At 43.6% G+C, this 16,508-nt stretch overlaps 1 protein-coding gene across 2 annotated transcripts in view; it reads right to left on the bottom strand.

Moving 5' to 3' along the window:
• The window catches only part of CDHR1 (cadherin related family member 1), a 298,449-nt gene that overhangs the window by 217,829 nt on the left and 64,112 nt on the right, over positions 1 to 16,508 (bottom strand). For both annotated transcript variants that reach the window (XM_069753136.1, XM_069753137.1), the window contains exon 7: positions 7,399 to 7,515. In XM_069753136.1, the coding sequence (XP_069609237.1) occupies positions 7,399 to 7,515 (117 nt within the window). The remainder of the gene's footprint in view (positions 1 to 7,398; positions 7,516 to 16,508) is intronic.

Raw genomic sequence — 16,508 nt, 5'->3', positions numbered from 1 at the left:
CTTGATACCTGATAAGACACATCTTTGATTTAGGCACCTGGAAGATAGCACACTGCTCGTGAAGTAATGTCCTGAGAGCCCCTGGTAGCAGTTCTTCAGCAGTTTGGGTGCTGACTGCCTCCTCATTCTCCTGCTTCTTGGGGTCACAAGCATCCAATATTCTTCTGCAGGTACATTGAAAGGTGCTTATTTTCAAACATTCTGAATACTGTTTTCTACTCTGTTATTATCTTCTGCAGGAACACAGAAAAGTTCTTCTCTTGGAACATTCTGCTCTGTCAAGGAAATCATCTTCTTTGATGAGCTTCAGTATAGCTATTTTCTCTTGAAGGCTTTGCACCTTTTCTTCTTACTGTCACAAGCTTGCATTTCTGGCACGTAAAGTTTGTCTTTTCCTCTGGCAATTCTGTAAACATATAGCACACAGTGTAAAATTCCATATCCTTTTCCATATTTAACAAAACAAGTTTCTGTGGAATGACTGTAAATATTTGCCCTCCTAGCGGCATGCGGTTTGGCGATTCCCTTCGAGCAGCTCTATCCTGCTACAACCAAAGATCCTTCAGACTCGTGGCAACTCTTCATTCTTCCCAGAATGCAACAGAAATATGCAAATTATTTCCCACAAGCTTCAATATCTAGTTTATATAGTGGGATTTCAGCTTATTTCTGCTCAATATTAAATGATATAATTACTATTTAATAATATTTATAAATAATATGTTAATATTAACATTGATTAGAATTAATTTAAGCCTATTGGTTCAGCCTTGCATAGCAGTCATGTTCTCTCATGTGGCAACACGGCAAAATTAGCAGGTTCGCGCCAAAGCCTGTTTTTCCTTTCCAGACTAGGCCAATTTTTACAATTCTGACCAGTGTTACTTTATGTGGTAATAACTCTGGAAAGTTTCAAATGTTCCAGTGATTCTGAGACTTTTTTTCACATGTTGTACTTCATGGTAGTGGTAAATTTAGGTTGATATTTTTGCGCTTGTGAAAATATCAAAAGTTTGGTGAAACATTTCGCAATTTTAAAACTTTCAATTTTTACGCTCTTAAACCAGATAGTTACATCACAGAAAATTGCTTAATAAATAACATTTACCACATGTCTACTTTGCATCATCATCATTTTTCAAACATAATTTTTTGTTAGGAAGTTAGAAGGGTTAAAAGTTATCAGCAATTTTTCATTTTTCCCACAAACTTTACAAAACCCTTTTTTTGGGGAGGACCACATCACATTTGAAGTAACTTTGAGGGGCCTAAGTAACAGAAAATACCCCAAAATGACACCATGTTAAATATTGCACCCCTCATAGTGCTAAAAACCACACTCAAAAAGTTTATTAACACTTCAGGTACTTCACAGGAATTAAAGCAATATTTAAGGAAAAAATGAATATATCACTTTTTCCCACAAAAATGTAACTTTAGCCCCATAATTTGCATTATCACAAGGGTAACAGTAGAAAATGGACCATATAATTTGTTCTACAATATGTTGGAAAAGTAATGTTTGCATGCACGACAGAGCTTGGAAGGGAAGGAGCACCATTTGACTTTTGAAATGCAAAACTGACTGCAATAGATAGTGGACGTCATGTCACGTTAGCAGATGATGTGCCTGATGTGCCTAAAGAGTGAAACCCCCCTACAAATGGCCCCATTTTGCAAACTACACCCCTCAAGGAATTCAGACGTGTGGTAAGAACCTTCAACCCACAGGCACTTCAAAGAATTGTATAACCTTGAGCCCCCCCAAGTGACCCTGTTTTGGACACTACACCACTCAAGGAAATTATCTAGTGGTGTGGTGTGCATCTTGAACTACAAGTGCATCACAGAAATGTATAACTTTGAGTAGTAAAACAAATATCACACTTTGGGCACACGTCTAATAAGGGACAGAATGCCATTTTGGCTAGAATAGGTTGCAAACGCATTTGAAGAACCCCTGATATGCCAAAATAGCAGAAACCCCCACAAGTGACCCAATTTTGGAAACTACACCTCTCAAGGAATTCATTTAAGGGATTAGTGAGTATTTTTAACCTTCAAGTAATTCACAGAATTGTATAACTTTGGGGTGAGTAAATGGGCAGTACAATTGCAATTTCTCCAAGTATGGCAATATCCCATATGTGGTGAAAAACTACTTTTGAGGCATAATGGAAAGCTCAGAAGGGAAAAGGTGCCATATTGGATCTCAATAAATTCATCTGGGGGTGCTGTGAGCATATTTATACCTCTTGTGCCTCAGGATTTTATACCATTGGGCACTGAAGAAAGAATAATAACTTTTATAAGGGCTAATAGGAAAAAATGAACCTCGCAGTTTATTGTGCAATTTCACCTGAGTTTGCCAATACCCTACATGTAATCGGGAAATACTTTTCAGACTCAATGGAAAGCACAGAATGGAAGGAGAGCCATATTGTAGTGCAGATTTAGCTGGTATCATTTGCAGGTGCCTTGACTGACAGGGGCGAACATACTGCCAGTGCAGCTGCACAGGGGCTCCAGAGGAAAGGGGGCCCAGACTACACCTAAAACTTTATGATTAAATCATAGATCCAGCAACAGCATGAACACTACGTGGAGAGGAAGGGGGCTGTACCTAAATCATTTGCAGATAGAGGGGGTGGGTTTCTCTGCTGCATTCTGCAAAAGACACTGGATGATGCCCCTTCCTCTCCTCTTGCTGATGCAGCTAGAATTGTGATACAGGAGACAAGATTCAGAAGACTGTAGGAAAAAACTCAAACTGATTCTCACAGTTACATTATGTGTGCGACTCCTTATGTCCATCTGCATGGCACACAGGGGTGAGGGGTAGGCTTGAGCGAAACGGATCGGACAAATTCAAAAGTCGCCGACTTTTGGCAAAGTCAGGTTTCATGAAACCCGACCCGATCCTAGTGTGGGATCGGCCATGCGGTCGGCGATCTTCGCGCCAAAGTCGCGTTTCATATTTCATATTTTTTCAGCCAATGAAGGAGCGTGGGCAGAGTGATGACATAGGTCTTATGGGCGTGGACGCCTATCGCCATCTTCTCGCTTGTGCGCTGTAGCGATTTGCAATGTGTAACACCAGCTTTTCTGGAGAGAGAGAGAGAGAGAGAGAGAGAGAGAGAGAGAGAAAAGAAAAAAAAACAAGATAGATTTCCCATTGACTTTGCATTGGGTTTTGTGTTTCGGTCGATCCCCGACTTTTTGCCATAATCGGCCGATTTCACTCGACTCGACTTTTGAGATAGTCGGGTTTCGCAAAACCCGACTCGACCCTAAAAAAGTAAAAGTCGCTCAACCCTAGTGAGGGGTGCTCTCTGTGGCATGATACCAGTCCTCACAGCACAGCATGAATGCTGTCATTTTGATCTGCATGAGGTGGGTGAGGGGGGATTGCTAGGGAGGGAGAGACAATAGAGTTTAGTGTCTGTGTGTGCATTGTCCATAGCCACTATAAAGGTACCGTCACACTTAGCGACGCTGCAGCGATACCGACAACGATCCGGATTGCTGCAGCGTCGCTGTTTGGTCGCTGGAGAGCTGTCACACAGACAGCTCTCCAGCGACCAACGATGCTGGTAACCAGGGTAAACATCGGGTAACTAAGCGCAGGGCCGCGCTTAGTAACCCGATGTTTACCCTGGTTACCATCCTAAAAGTAAAAAAAAACAAACACTACATACTTACCTACAGCCGTCTGTCCTCCAGCGCTGTGCTCTGCACTCCTCCTGTACTGGCTGTGAGCACAGCGGCCGGAAAGCAGAGCGGTGCCGTCACCGCTCTGCTTTCCGGCTGACCGACGCTCACAGCCAGAGCAGGAGGAGTGCAGAGCACAGCGCTGGAGGACAGACGGCTGTAGGTAAGTATGTAGTGTTTGTTTTTTTTTACTTTTAGGATGGTAACCAGGGTAAACATCGGGTTACTAAGCGCGGCCCTGCGCTTAGTTACCCGATGTTTACCCTGGTTACCAGTGAAGACATCGCTGAATCGGTGTCACACACGCCGATTCAGCGATGTGTGCGGGGAGTCCAGCGACGAAATAAAGTTCTGGACTTTCTTCCCCGACCAGCGACAGCACAGCAGGGGCCTGATCGCTGCTGCCTGTCACACTGGACGATATCGCTAGCGAGGACGCTGCAACGTCACGGATCGCTAGCGATATCGTCTAGTGTGACGGTACCTTAAGACATCTATAGAGGGCCTCTTGTAAAGTTCAAAGACCTGCACAAAAGGATATTGGGGTCTCATCCTCTGTCAGCCAGTCGTTGACTTTGCTTTATAAGAACATCTTTGGTGGGCTGACAGGGGAGGAAGAAAAAGTGTCTTCTGTACCAATGAATCACATCTTGGAGAGGAAGCTGAAAAGAGGACTATGGACAAGTCTGACAATTACAGTCTCGTGTGAAAAATATGTAAGAATTTTAACAAAATAAAACTTAATTTATGTTAATGGGGTTGTTCACTACTTGGACACCACCTTCTCAATCTGATTATTTGCCACCAGTAAGATAACAACACCTCTGCTCATCTCCAGTGCCGGTGCTGTTCCAGCAGTGTCGTCACTCGCACTCCCAGGACGTGAGATTATGTCATGCGATCCCTGCGGCCAATCAGCTCTGGTTTCCTCTTGATGTCTGCTTTGTCTGAAGGAAGGTATAGTGAAGCCAGCGCTGATTGGCCGCAGCAATTGTGATACATAATGTCACGTCAGCCCTGGGAAAGCGAGTGACGACACTGCTTGAACAGTGATGCACTAGAGATGAGTATCAGGCAGGGGTCACATGGCAGTAGATTTTAATGTGACAGAAAAAGGCTGATTATGCTATTGTCACTCAGAACAAACTCTGTCAGAGGGTGCTCTGAGTGTCACCTTAGTGTGATCCGATAATCTAGTGTGAGAGAATCGGATCACAGGTGTGCAGAAGACGGTGAACATAATATCTCCATCTTCGTCATTGCTTATGTCTGCGGTAATCGGAATGACAATGTTTCACATGCACTAATCGATGTGTATAGGTGCGCGTGATCTGAATATCGGAGCCAATCTCACCATGCTTCGATTTTTTCTCATGCTGAATCGGCATAACAAAAAAGTGCTGGTCAGCACTGCCCATAGTACAACACTGGTCCGAGTACTATCCAATAAAACGTAAGATTGTTATTTTACTAAGGGAACATGTTGGATGACACAAGGTTATCCGAGTGATGGACAACCACTTAAAATAACATTTTGTCAGCAGTGGTCGCCTGACAGAAGAGCCAGTCATGTCCGCAAATTGCAGCTGTGACAGGTTCTGTGTGCATGGCAAAAAAGTACAATGGCTGACTGCAATTGACATGCACTAGTTGGCTTTATAAAACAGACCAGACTATTACATGCTGCAATTTTTTTCACACAGATCATCAATACGTATGAAAAATTGCATGATGACTGATTCTACATGCTGCTCAAGCTCAACGGACAGTACATGATACACAATCATCTGAATGAGCCATAAAATGTCCAGCTCATGGGCCCTTCACTGTCAGTGTCTGTCCCTGGCTCCTGTGGTGCCAGAACAGCAGAACCCTTCCTTAAATGAACACATTTTACAAACTACACCTCTCAATAAATTCATCTACAGAAGAAGTGATCATTTTGACACCACGGGCGTGTCCCAGACATTTACACCATTGAGCAGTGAAGAAAAGAAAAATGATTACATTTTTACCACAAGAGCAGTGCTTTAGCCCCAGATTTTACATTTTCACATGGGAAAATGAGTAGACATTTATTTACCATTGGTGTTCAGGGAAAAGGGACCAAAACATCAGAAGACACATGTCTGCAGTCTGTCTGTGAGTTTTCTCAAACCAACATATCATAGAAAAATTAGTTGTAGGTGCAGAAAATTGGGAAGGAGTGGGAGACAAGTAAAGAGGGGTGCTGATTAGGGTTGAGCGACTTTTACTTTTATAGGATCGGGTCGGGTTTCACAAAACCCGACTTTTTCAAAAGTCGGGTCGAGTGAAATCGGCCGATCCTATAAAAAAAGTCGGGGTCGGGGTCGGCCGAAACTCGAAACCCAATGCAGTGCATTGGGTTTCCAATGGTTCCCAGGGTCTGAAGGAGAGGAAACTCTCCTTCAGGCCCTGGGATCCATATTTAAGTGTAAAATAAAGAATTAAAATAAAAAATATTGCTATACTCACCCTCGGACGCGCCCTGGTACTAACCGGCAGCCTTCCTTCCTTAGAATCAGCGCGTGAAGGGCCTTAGATGACGTCGCGGCTTGTGATTGGTCGCGCGACCGCCCATGTGACCGCTCGCGCGACCAATTACAAGCCGCGACGTCACCGAAGGTCCTTCAAGAGCTGATTCTTAGGAAGGAAGGCTGCCGGAAAGAAGCAGGGCGCGTCCGAGGGTGAGTATATTCCTATTAGGTATATTAGGTATATACTCACCCTCGGACGCGCCCTGCTTCTTTCCGGCAGCCTTCCTTCCTAAGAATCAGCGCTTGAAGGACCTTTGGTGACGTCGCGGCTTGTGATTGGTCGCGCGAGCGGTCACATGGGCGGTCGCGCGACCAATCACAAGCCGCGACGTCATCTAAGGCCCTTCACGCGCTGATTCTAAGGAAGGAAGGCTGCCGGTTAGTACCAGGGCGCGTCCGAGGGTGAGTATAGCAATATTTTTTATTTTAATTCTTTATTTTACACTTAAATATGGATTCCTACACCGATTTCCGATATTGCAAACATATCGGAACTCGGGATCGGAATTCCGATACCAGATTCAGAAGATCGCCGACCTCATGGCCGACCCCACACAGGGGTCGGGTCGGGTTTCATGAAACCCGACTTTGCCAAAAGTCGGCGACTTCTGAAAATGGCCGACCCGTTTCGCTCAACCCTTGTGCTGATGAGGCACGTCTTAAGTCAGGCACCAGAGCCTTCACTTTCATTCCTTGTACTGTGCACTGCTTATAATAAACACTATAAAAAAAACACTTGTTTACACATTCAAAATACCAAACAACACCAATTATTTTACTCATGATTTTGTTTTGAGAATGCCACGGTTGACACCCCCTACCATGTGCCAGACTATATCGTCTTTTGTGCCTTTTTGTCTCTTAAACTGAATTTACATTGTATTTCCAGTCAACATTTTCACATGGAAAGCTTCTGGTGCACACATCCTATGCAGCCAAAGACCCCTTTTTTCCCCATGAAGGCCAAAATTTTGTTCAGAAAATTGCATATTGTCCTTTTTTATACAGTGGGCCACTTGTATTCCATATGCATTGTGCATAGCTATACAGTTGCATTTGTTGGGGAATACCTTCAATGTATACACCAAACACCATGTGAATAATCAAGTTAATAAAACAAAGGACCTACCTTGGCTAAGACTGTGACAAAATGAGTTCTTGTTTTTTCAAAGTCCAATGACACCCCGGCTTTGATACGAAGAACACCGCTATGACGATCCACTGTGAATTTGGCGCTATGTGAGTTCTGAAAATAAAGGTGTTATGAGTGTCATAAATTATCTTTTTTTAGAGTGTTATATATGCTTAGGACACTGCTGATGAAAATAACTCTATATACTCACTGCTTCACTTACAGTAACAATAATTTTTAAACTTCCTTTCTGCTTGTTAACATTTTTGCATGGTAAGAAAAGAAACCTATTGGGACATCAGAAAAGACTTAATAAAATGTAATTAATACTATGGGTATAATGCCTAATATGAACGTAGATCACATTTCTCTAGAAGAGCCACTGTAAAATAAGCCCAAAAACAGTTGCATCACTAGAACTAAGTATTCGGGAAGCAACCAGTTTCTGAGTGACCACCACTTTTAACTGCATCCTGCATCCACAGTGTGCAACATTGCTCTGCAGGATGCACACAGTGCGCGCTTCAACACTGTGAAGGAGCACATAGGGAAGACTACTACTCTTGGAGCACTAGGTAGTTTCTTCTACCGCATAGTACACTATTATGGTGTGAAACAAGAAGTGGAAAACACAATAAAGAAGCCCCATTTTCCCTAAGACTTTGCATTTGTGTAGGTACTATTGTGTGCGTTAATATACTCATCTTCTATCACCTTCTTCGGGATACAGCGCCACTCCACTCTTCAGAATGTTCAGGTCACACAGTGCTCTGTGCGACCCAAAAGTGGCTTTCCAAAAAAAGCCTATGGGGCGTCAGAACACAGCTCCATAGACTTACATTGTAAAAGAGACTTCTGGCTCACACATAGAGAATAGAGTGACTTGAAGAGTCTGAAGAGTGGTGATGTCACGGAGTAGATGAGTGGAAAGATGCTGGATAATACAGAAGATGGTAGCATACGACTCCGGTTGTATCTTCTTTGGACCCTCTGGAACCAGCCCGGGAAAGATTGAAAATGAGGTGAGGATAAGCAACACTCTCTAGAAACAGCAGAGATGGGAGGGTTGGAATTTAGTGCAGCGGAATACAGACGAATTCTTGAAACTGCCCGGTTGTATATCTGTGATCTGACATAACATAGTCACCGAGCCTCCGGTAAGGTTACAAATGAAACCATACCATGTGACGAAGGCCCGGAGACAAGCTGTCATGAAGGAGGTGACAAAATCCTCTAGCTAAGAGTCATTGAGGAGTTGAGGAGTGAGTCGGCTAATCCATTGTACTAATTCCAAAGTTGGACAGATCATTACGGTTTTGTAATGATTTCTGGAAAGTTAATAAAGTGTCAAAATTTGACCTGTATCAAGGCAGGATGATGAAGATAAAACAAGGGTAGACATTTTAGCAAGACTATGATCCCAATCACAAAGCCAAGGAATCTCAATTGGATTCAGAAAAAGAAAATAAAACTGTTAGAATGACCCAGCCAATCACCTGACCCGAATCCGAAAATGTATGGAAGAAAATAAAGATCAGAGTTAGTAGAAGGAGCCCACAGAACCTTCAAATTTGGAAGAGTGTGTGGAAGAATGGGCATTTAATCACATGATGTATATTTCATCATGCTCTCTGCATTCTCCCCATTAATACTCCTGCCAAGTGTGACCTGCATTTGGTTCTACTAGTGATGGTGCTGTGTTGTGAATTCTGTGGCTGAATTCACTCCTGTGGTCACAAGTGGTACTGCAGCTTCTGAGCTTCCTCCCTCAGGTGTTCTGGTGAGCTCGTTAACTGCTTCATTACTTAACTCCGCCTGATGCTGCTATCCTTGCTCCTTGTCAATGTTTCAGTGTTGGATCTGAGCTTCTCCTGATTGTTCCTGTGACCTGTTGCTCTGTATAGCTAAGTGCTTTTTGCTTTTTTGTTGCTTTTTTTCTGTCCAGCTTGTCTTTTGTTTTGCTGGAAGCTCTGAGACGCAAAGGGTGTACCGCCGTGCCGTTAGTTCGGCACGGTGGTTTTTTTTTTGCCCCCTTTGCGTGGTTTTGCTTTAGGGTTTTTTGTAGACTGCAAAGTTCGCTTTACTGTCCTCGCTCTGTCCTAGAATATCGGGCCCCACTTTGCTGAATCTATTTCATCCCTACGTTTTGTCTTTTCATCTTACTCACAGTCATTATATGTGGGGGGCTGCCTTTTCCTTTGGGGAATTTCTCTGGGGCAAGTCAGGCCTATTTTTCTATCTTCAGGCTAGCTAGTTTCTTAGGCTGTGCCGAGTTGCCTAGGTAGTTGTTAGGCGCAATCCACAGCCGCTTTTAGTTGTGTTTAGGATAGGATCAGGTGTGCAGTCTACAGAGTTTCCACGTCTCAGAGCTCGTTCTTGTATTTTTGGGTATTTGTCAGATCACTGTGTGCGCTCTGATCGCTAAGCACACTGTGTTTCTGGATTGCCTTCATAACACCTGTCATTAGCAAACATAACAGTACAAGGAGCCTAACTAATGATTCTCAATAGAGGGAAAGAAAAAGTTCTGACATCATTTTTTTTTTTCTGCTCTGTGTTCACTTTTTTTTTTCCCCCCTAGACATTTGGGTGATTCTGGACACAGGTGTGGACATGGATATTCAGGGTCTGTGCTCTTCAATGGATAATCTCGTTATAAATGTACAAAAAATTCAAGATACTATTGATCAGAAATCTATGTTAGAACCAAGAATTCCTATTCCTGATTTGTTTTTTGGAGATAGAACTAAGTTTCTAAGTTTCAAAAATAATTGTAAGTTATTTCTGGCCTTGAAACCTCATTCTTCTGGTAATCCTATTCAACAGGTTTTGATTATTATTTCTTTTTTGCGCAGCGACCCTCAAGACTGGGCATTTTCTCTTGCGCCAGGAGACCCTGCATTGAGTAGTGTCGATGTGTTTTTCCTGGCGCTCGGATTGCTGTACGATGAGCCTAATTCAGTGGATCAGGCTGAGAAAAATTTGCTGGCTTTGTGCCAGGGTCAGGATGATATAGAAGTATATTGTCAGAAATTTAGGAAATGGTCAGTACTCACTCAGTGGAATGAATCTGCGCTGGCAGCTTTGTTCAGAAACGGTCTCTCTGAGGCTCTTAAGGATGTCATGGTGGGATTTCCTATGCCTGCTGGTTTGAATGAGTCTTTGTCTTTGGCCATTCAGATCGGTCGACGCTTGCGCGAGCGTAAATCTGTGCACCATTTGGCGGTACTGCCTGAGGTTAAACCTGAGCCTATGCAGTGCGATAGGACTATGACTAGAGTTGAACGGCAGGAATACAGACGTCTGAATGGTCTGTGTTTCTACTGTGGTGATTCCACTCATGCTATTTCTGATTGTCCTAAGCGCACTAAGCGGTCCGCTAGGTCTGCCGTCATTGGTACTGTACAGTCCAAATTCCTTCTGTCCATTACCTTGATATGATCTTTGTCGTCGTTTTCTGTCATGGCGTTTGTGGATTCGGGCGCTGCCCTGAATCTGACGGATTTGGATTATGCTAAACGTTGTGGGTTTTTCTTGGAGCCTTTGCGGTGTCCTATTCCATTGAGAGGAATTGATGCTACACCTTTGGCCAAGAATAAACCTCAATACTGGGCCCAGCTGACCATGTGCATGGCTCCTGCACATCAGGAAGTTATTCGCTTTCTGGTGTTGCATAATCTGCATGATGTGGTCGTGTTGGGGTTGCCATGGCTACAAACCCATAATCCAGTATTGGATTGGAATTCCATGTCGGTATCCAGCTGGGGTTGTCAGGGGGTACATGGTGATGTTCCATTTTTGTCGATTTCGTCATCCACCCCTTCTGAGGTCCCAGAGTTCTTGTCTGATTATCAGGATGTATTTGAAGAGCCCAAGTCCGATGCTCTACCTCCGCATAGGGATTGTGATTGTGCTATCAATTTGATTCCTGGTAGTAAATTCCCTAAAGGTCGATTATTTAATTTATCCGTGCCCGAACACGCCGCTATGCGCAGTTATGTGAAGGAATCCCTGGAGAAGGGACATATTCGCCCATCGTCATCACCACTGGGAGCAGGGTTCTTCTTTGTAGCCAAGAAGGATGGTTCGCTGAGACCGTGTATTGATTACCGCCTTCTTAATAAGATCACTGTTAAATTTCAGTATCCCTTGCCATTGTTATCTGACTTGTTTGCTCAGATTAAGGGGGCTAGTTGGTTCACTAAGATAGATCTTCATGGTGCGTATAATCTGGTGAGAATCAGGCAAGGAGATGAATGGAAAACTGCATTCAATACGCCCGAGGGTCATTTTGAGTATCTAGTGATGCCGTTCGGACTTGCCAATGCTCCATCTGTGTTTCAGTCTTTTATGCATGACATCTTCCGTGAGTATCTGGATAAATTCCTGATTGTTTACTTGGATGACATTTTGATCTTCTCAGATGATTGGGAGTCTCATGTGAAGCAGGTCAGAATGGTTTTTCAGGTCCTGCGTGCTAACTCTTTGTTTGTGAAGGGATCAAAGTGTCTCTTCGGTGTGCAGAAAGTTTCATTTTTGGGGTTCATCTTTACCCCTTCTACTATCGAGATGGATCCAGTTAAGGTCCAAGCCATCCAGGATTGGATTCAGCCGACATCTCTGAAAAGTCTGCAAAAGTTCCTGGGCTTTGCTAATTTTTATCGTTGCTTCATCTGTAATTTTTCTAGCATTGCCAAACCATTGACCGATTTGACCAAGAAGGGTGCTGATTTGGTTAAATGGTCTTCTGCTGCTGTGGAAGCTTTTTAGGAGTTGAAGCGTCGTTTTTGTTCTGCCCCTGTGTTGTGTCAGCCAGATGTTTCTCTTCCGTTCCAGGTCGAGGTTGATGCTTCTGAGATTGGAGCAGGGGCGGTTTTGTCACAGAGAGGTTCTGATTGCTCAGTGATGAAACCATGTGCTTTCTTTTCCAGGAAGTTTTCGCCCGCTGAGCGTAATTATGATGTGGGCAATCGAGAGTTGCTGGCCATGAAGTGGGCATTCGAGGAGTGGCGTCATTGGCTTGAAGGAGCTAAGCATCGCGTGGTGGTATTGACTGATCATAAGAACTTGACTTATCTCGAGTCTGCCAAGCGCTTGAATCCTAGACAGGCCCGTTGGTCGTTATTTTTTGCCCGCTTCAACTTTGTGATTTCGTACCTTCCGGGCTCTAAAAATGTGAAGGCGGATGCTCTGTCTAGGAGTTTTGTGCCCGACTCTCCGGGTTTATCTGAGCCAGCGGGTATCCTCAAGGAAGGAGTCATTGTGTCTGCCATCTCCCCTGATTTGCGGCGGGTGCTGCAAAAATTTCAGGCGAATAAACCTGATCGTTGTCCAGCAGAGAAACTGTTCGTCCCTGATAGGTGGACTAATAAACTTATCTCTGAACTTCATTGTTCGGTGTTGGCTGGTCATCCTGGAATCTTTGGTACCAGAGAGTTAGCGGCTAGATCCTTCTGGTGGCCATCTCTGTCACGGGATGTACGTACTTTTGTGCAGTCCTGTGGGATTTGTGCTAGGGCTAAGCCCTGCTGTTCTCGTGCCAGTGGGTTGCTTTTGCCCTTGCCGGTCCCAAAGAGGCCTTGGACACATATTTCGATGGATTTCATTTCTGACCTTCCCGTTTCTCAAAAGATGTCAGTCATTTGGGTGGTCTGTGATCGCTTTTCTAAAATGGTCCATCTGGTGCCCTTGGCTAAATTGCCTTCCTCCTCTGATTTGGTACCTTTGTTCTTTCAGCATGTGGTTCGGTTGCATGGCATTCCTGAGAATATTGTTTCTGACAGAGGTTCCCAGTTTGTTTCAAGGTTTTGGCGAGCCTTTTGTGGTAGGATGGGCATTGACCTATCCTTTTCCTCGGCTTTCCATCCTCAGACTAATGGCCAGACCGAACGAACCAATCAGACCTTGGAAACATATCTGAGATGTTTTGTTTCTGCAGACCAGGATGATTGGGTGTCCTTTTTGCCGTTGGCTGAGTTCGCCCTTAATAATCGGGCCAGCTCGGCTACCTTGGTTTCTCCATTTTTTTTGCAATTCTGGGTTCCATCCTCGTTTCTCTTCAGGACAGGTTGAGTCTTCGGACTGTCCTGGTGTGGATTCTGTGGTGGATAGGTTGCAGCAGATCTGGACTCAGGTAGTGGACAATTTGATCAGGAGAAAGCTCAACTTTTCGCTAATCGCAGACGCCGTGTGGGTCCCCGACTTCGTGTTGGGAATCTGGTTTGGTTATCTTCTCGTCATATTCCTATGAAGGTTTCCTCTCCTAAATTTAAACCTCGTTTTATTGGTCCGTATAGGATTTCTGAGGTTCTCAATCCTGTGTCTTTTCGTTTGACCCTCCCAGACTCCTTTTCCATACATAATGTATTCCATAGGTCGTTGTTGCGGAGATACGTGGCACCTATGGTTCCATCTGTTGAGCCTCCTGCCCCGGTTTTGGTGGAGGGGGAATTGGAGTATATTGTGGAGAAGATTTTGGATTCTCGTGTTTCTAGACGGAAACTCCAGTATCTGGTTAAATGGAAGGGTTATGCTCAGGAAGATAATTCCTGGGTTTTTGCCTCTGATGTTCATGCTTCCGATCTTGTTCGTGCCTTTCATGCGGCTCATCCTGGTCGGCCTGGGGGCTCTGGTGAGGGTTCGGTGACCCCTCCTCAATGGGGGGGTACTGTTGTGAATTCTGTGGCTGAATTCACTCCTGTGGTCACAAGTGGTACTGCAGCTTCTGAGCTTCCTCCCTCAGGTGTTCTGGTGAGCTCGTTAACTGCTTCATTACTTAACTCCGCCTGATGCTGCTATCCTTGCTCCTTGTCAATGTTTCAGTGTTGGATCTGAGCTTCTTCTGATTGTTCCTGTGACCTGCTGCTCTGTATAGCTAAGTGCTTTTTGCTTTTTTGTTGCTTTTTTTCTGTCCAGCTTGTCTTTTGTTTTGCTGGAAGCTCTGAGACGCAAAGGGTGTACCGCAGTGCCGTTAGTTCGGCACGGTGGGTTTTTTTTTGCCCCCTTTGCGTGGTTTTGCTTTAGGGTTTTTTGTAGACTGCAAAGTTCGCTTTACTGTCCTCGCTCTGTCCTAGAATATCGGGCCCCACTTTGCTGAATCTATTTCATCCCTACGTTTTGTCTTTTCATCTTACTCACAGTCATTATATGTGGGGGGCTGCCTTTTCCTTTGGGGAATTTCTCTGGGGCAAGTCAGGCCTATTTTTCTATCTTCAGGCTAGCTAGTTTCTTAGGCTGTGCCGAGTTGCCTAGGTAGTTGTTAGGTGCAATCCACAGCCGCTTTTAGTTGTGTTTAGGATAGGATCAGGTGTGCAGTCTACAGAGTTTCCACGTCTCAGAGCTCGTTCTTGTATTTTTGGGTATTTGTCAGATCACTGTGTGCGCTCTGATCGCTAAGCACACTGTGTTTCTGGATTGCCTTCATAACACCTGTCATTAGCAAACATAACAGTGCTGCTAGCAGTGAAGGTCGTGTTAGGGGCCGTGCTAGGGGCTCCCACATTTTTAACATGGCATGAAGATATTTTTTCTCACTCTACCACATCTTGGTATCACTTTTTCATGTAATGTATAGTACATTTTGACAATTATCACAAGTCTATATTTTGGATCAACAAAATGTACCACACTTGTCCAATCTTTGAAAAATATGAAATCAACCAAAAATTTTAGGCATGTTACACTTGATGACCAAAGAAGCTACTGTCTTTTAATTAGGTGTGATGTGTATGTTCCTTCAATATGACAACTTAAACAGGCATTTCCAAACAGACCTGCACCATTAAATGATTTTAAAATTTAGTGTAATAATTTATTTTCAGATTTTTGGTTAAAGCAGATTTCCGCCTGCCCAAAAAACTATAGTTGAGGAGTGTATAACTGCCAGACTGGCATAGTAAAGCACATATAAAACAAGTAAAATGTTTGTATAATGTTTTTAAATTAAAATAAAAGAAACCAAAAACTATCATCTTACCACCACCCCATCAAAAAGCTGTAAAAGAATGTTACATTAGTTGGAACTTGGTAGGTTCACCCATGGAAATAAATTTCCATGAATAAACAGTAATATTGTTGTACCACAAACACTTTTCAGGCTGGACAAAAAAAAGTTGAAAGCCTTGTTTGATATTATATACAGTACAGACCAAAAGTTTGGACACACCTTCTCATTTAAAGATTTTCCAGTAATTTCATGACTGTGAAAATTGTAAATTCACACTGAAGACATCAAAACTATGAATTAACACATGTGGATTTATATACGGTACTTAACAAAAAAGTGTGAAACAACTGAAAATATGTCTATCCTAGGTTCTTCAAAGTAGCCACCTTTTGCTTTGATGACTGCTTTGCACACTCTTGGCATTCTCTTCATGAGCTTCAAGAGGTAGTCACCGGAAATGGTTTTCACTTCACAGGTGTGCCCTGTCAGGTTTAATAAGTGGGATTTCATGCCTTATAGATGGGGTTGGGACCATCAGTTGTGTTGAGCAGAAGTCTGGTGGATACACAGCTGATAGTCCTACTGAGTAGACTGTTAGAATTTGTATTATGGCAAGAAAAAAGCAGCTAAGTAAAGAAAACTGAATGGCCATCATTAATTTAAGAAATGAAGGTCAGTCAGTCAGAAAATTTGAGAAAACTTTGAAAGTGTCCCCAAGTGCAGTGGCAAAAACCATCAAGCGCTACAAAGAAACTGGCTCACATGAGGACCGCCCCAGGAAAGGAGTCACCTCTGCTTCTGAGGATAAGTTTATCTAAGTCACCAGCCTCAGAAATCGCAGGTTAACAGCAGCTCAGATTAGAGACCAGGTCAATGCCACGCAGAGTTCTAGCAGCAGGCACATCTCTACAACAACTGTTAATAGAAGACTTTGTGCAGCAGGCCTTCATGGTAAAATAGCTGCTAGGAAACCACTGCTAAGGACAGGCAACAAGCAGAAGAGACTTGTTTGGGCTAAAGAACACAAGTAATGGACATTAGACCAGTGGAAATCTGTGGTTTGGTCTGATAAGTCCAAATTTGGCATCTTTGGTTCCAACCACCGTGTCTTTGTGACTTTGCGACGCAGAAAAGGTGAATGGATGCACTCTACATGCTTGGT

The sequence above is a fragment of the Ranitomeya imitator genome, chromosome 2 (genome assembly GCF_032444005.1).
Source record: "Ranitomeya imitator isolate aRanImi1 chromosome 2, aRanImi1.pri, whole genome shotgun sequence".
NCBI lineage: Eukaryota > Metazoa > Chordata > Amphibia > Anura > Dendrobatidae > Ranitomeya > Ranitomeya imitator.
Note: the sequence above shows the minus strand (reverse complement) of the source record. Positions and strands in the feature narration are given on the sequence as shown.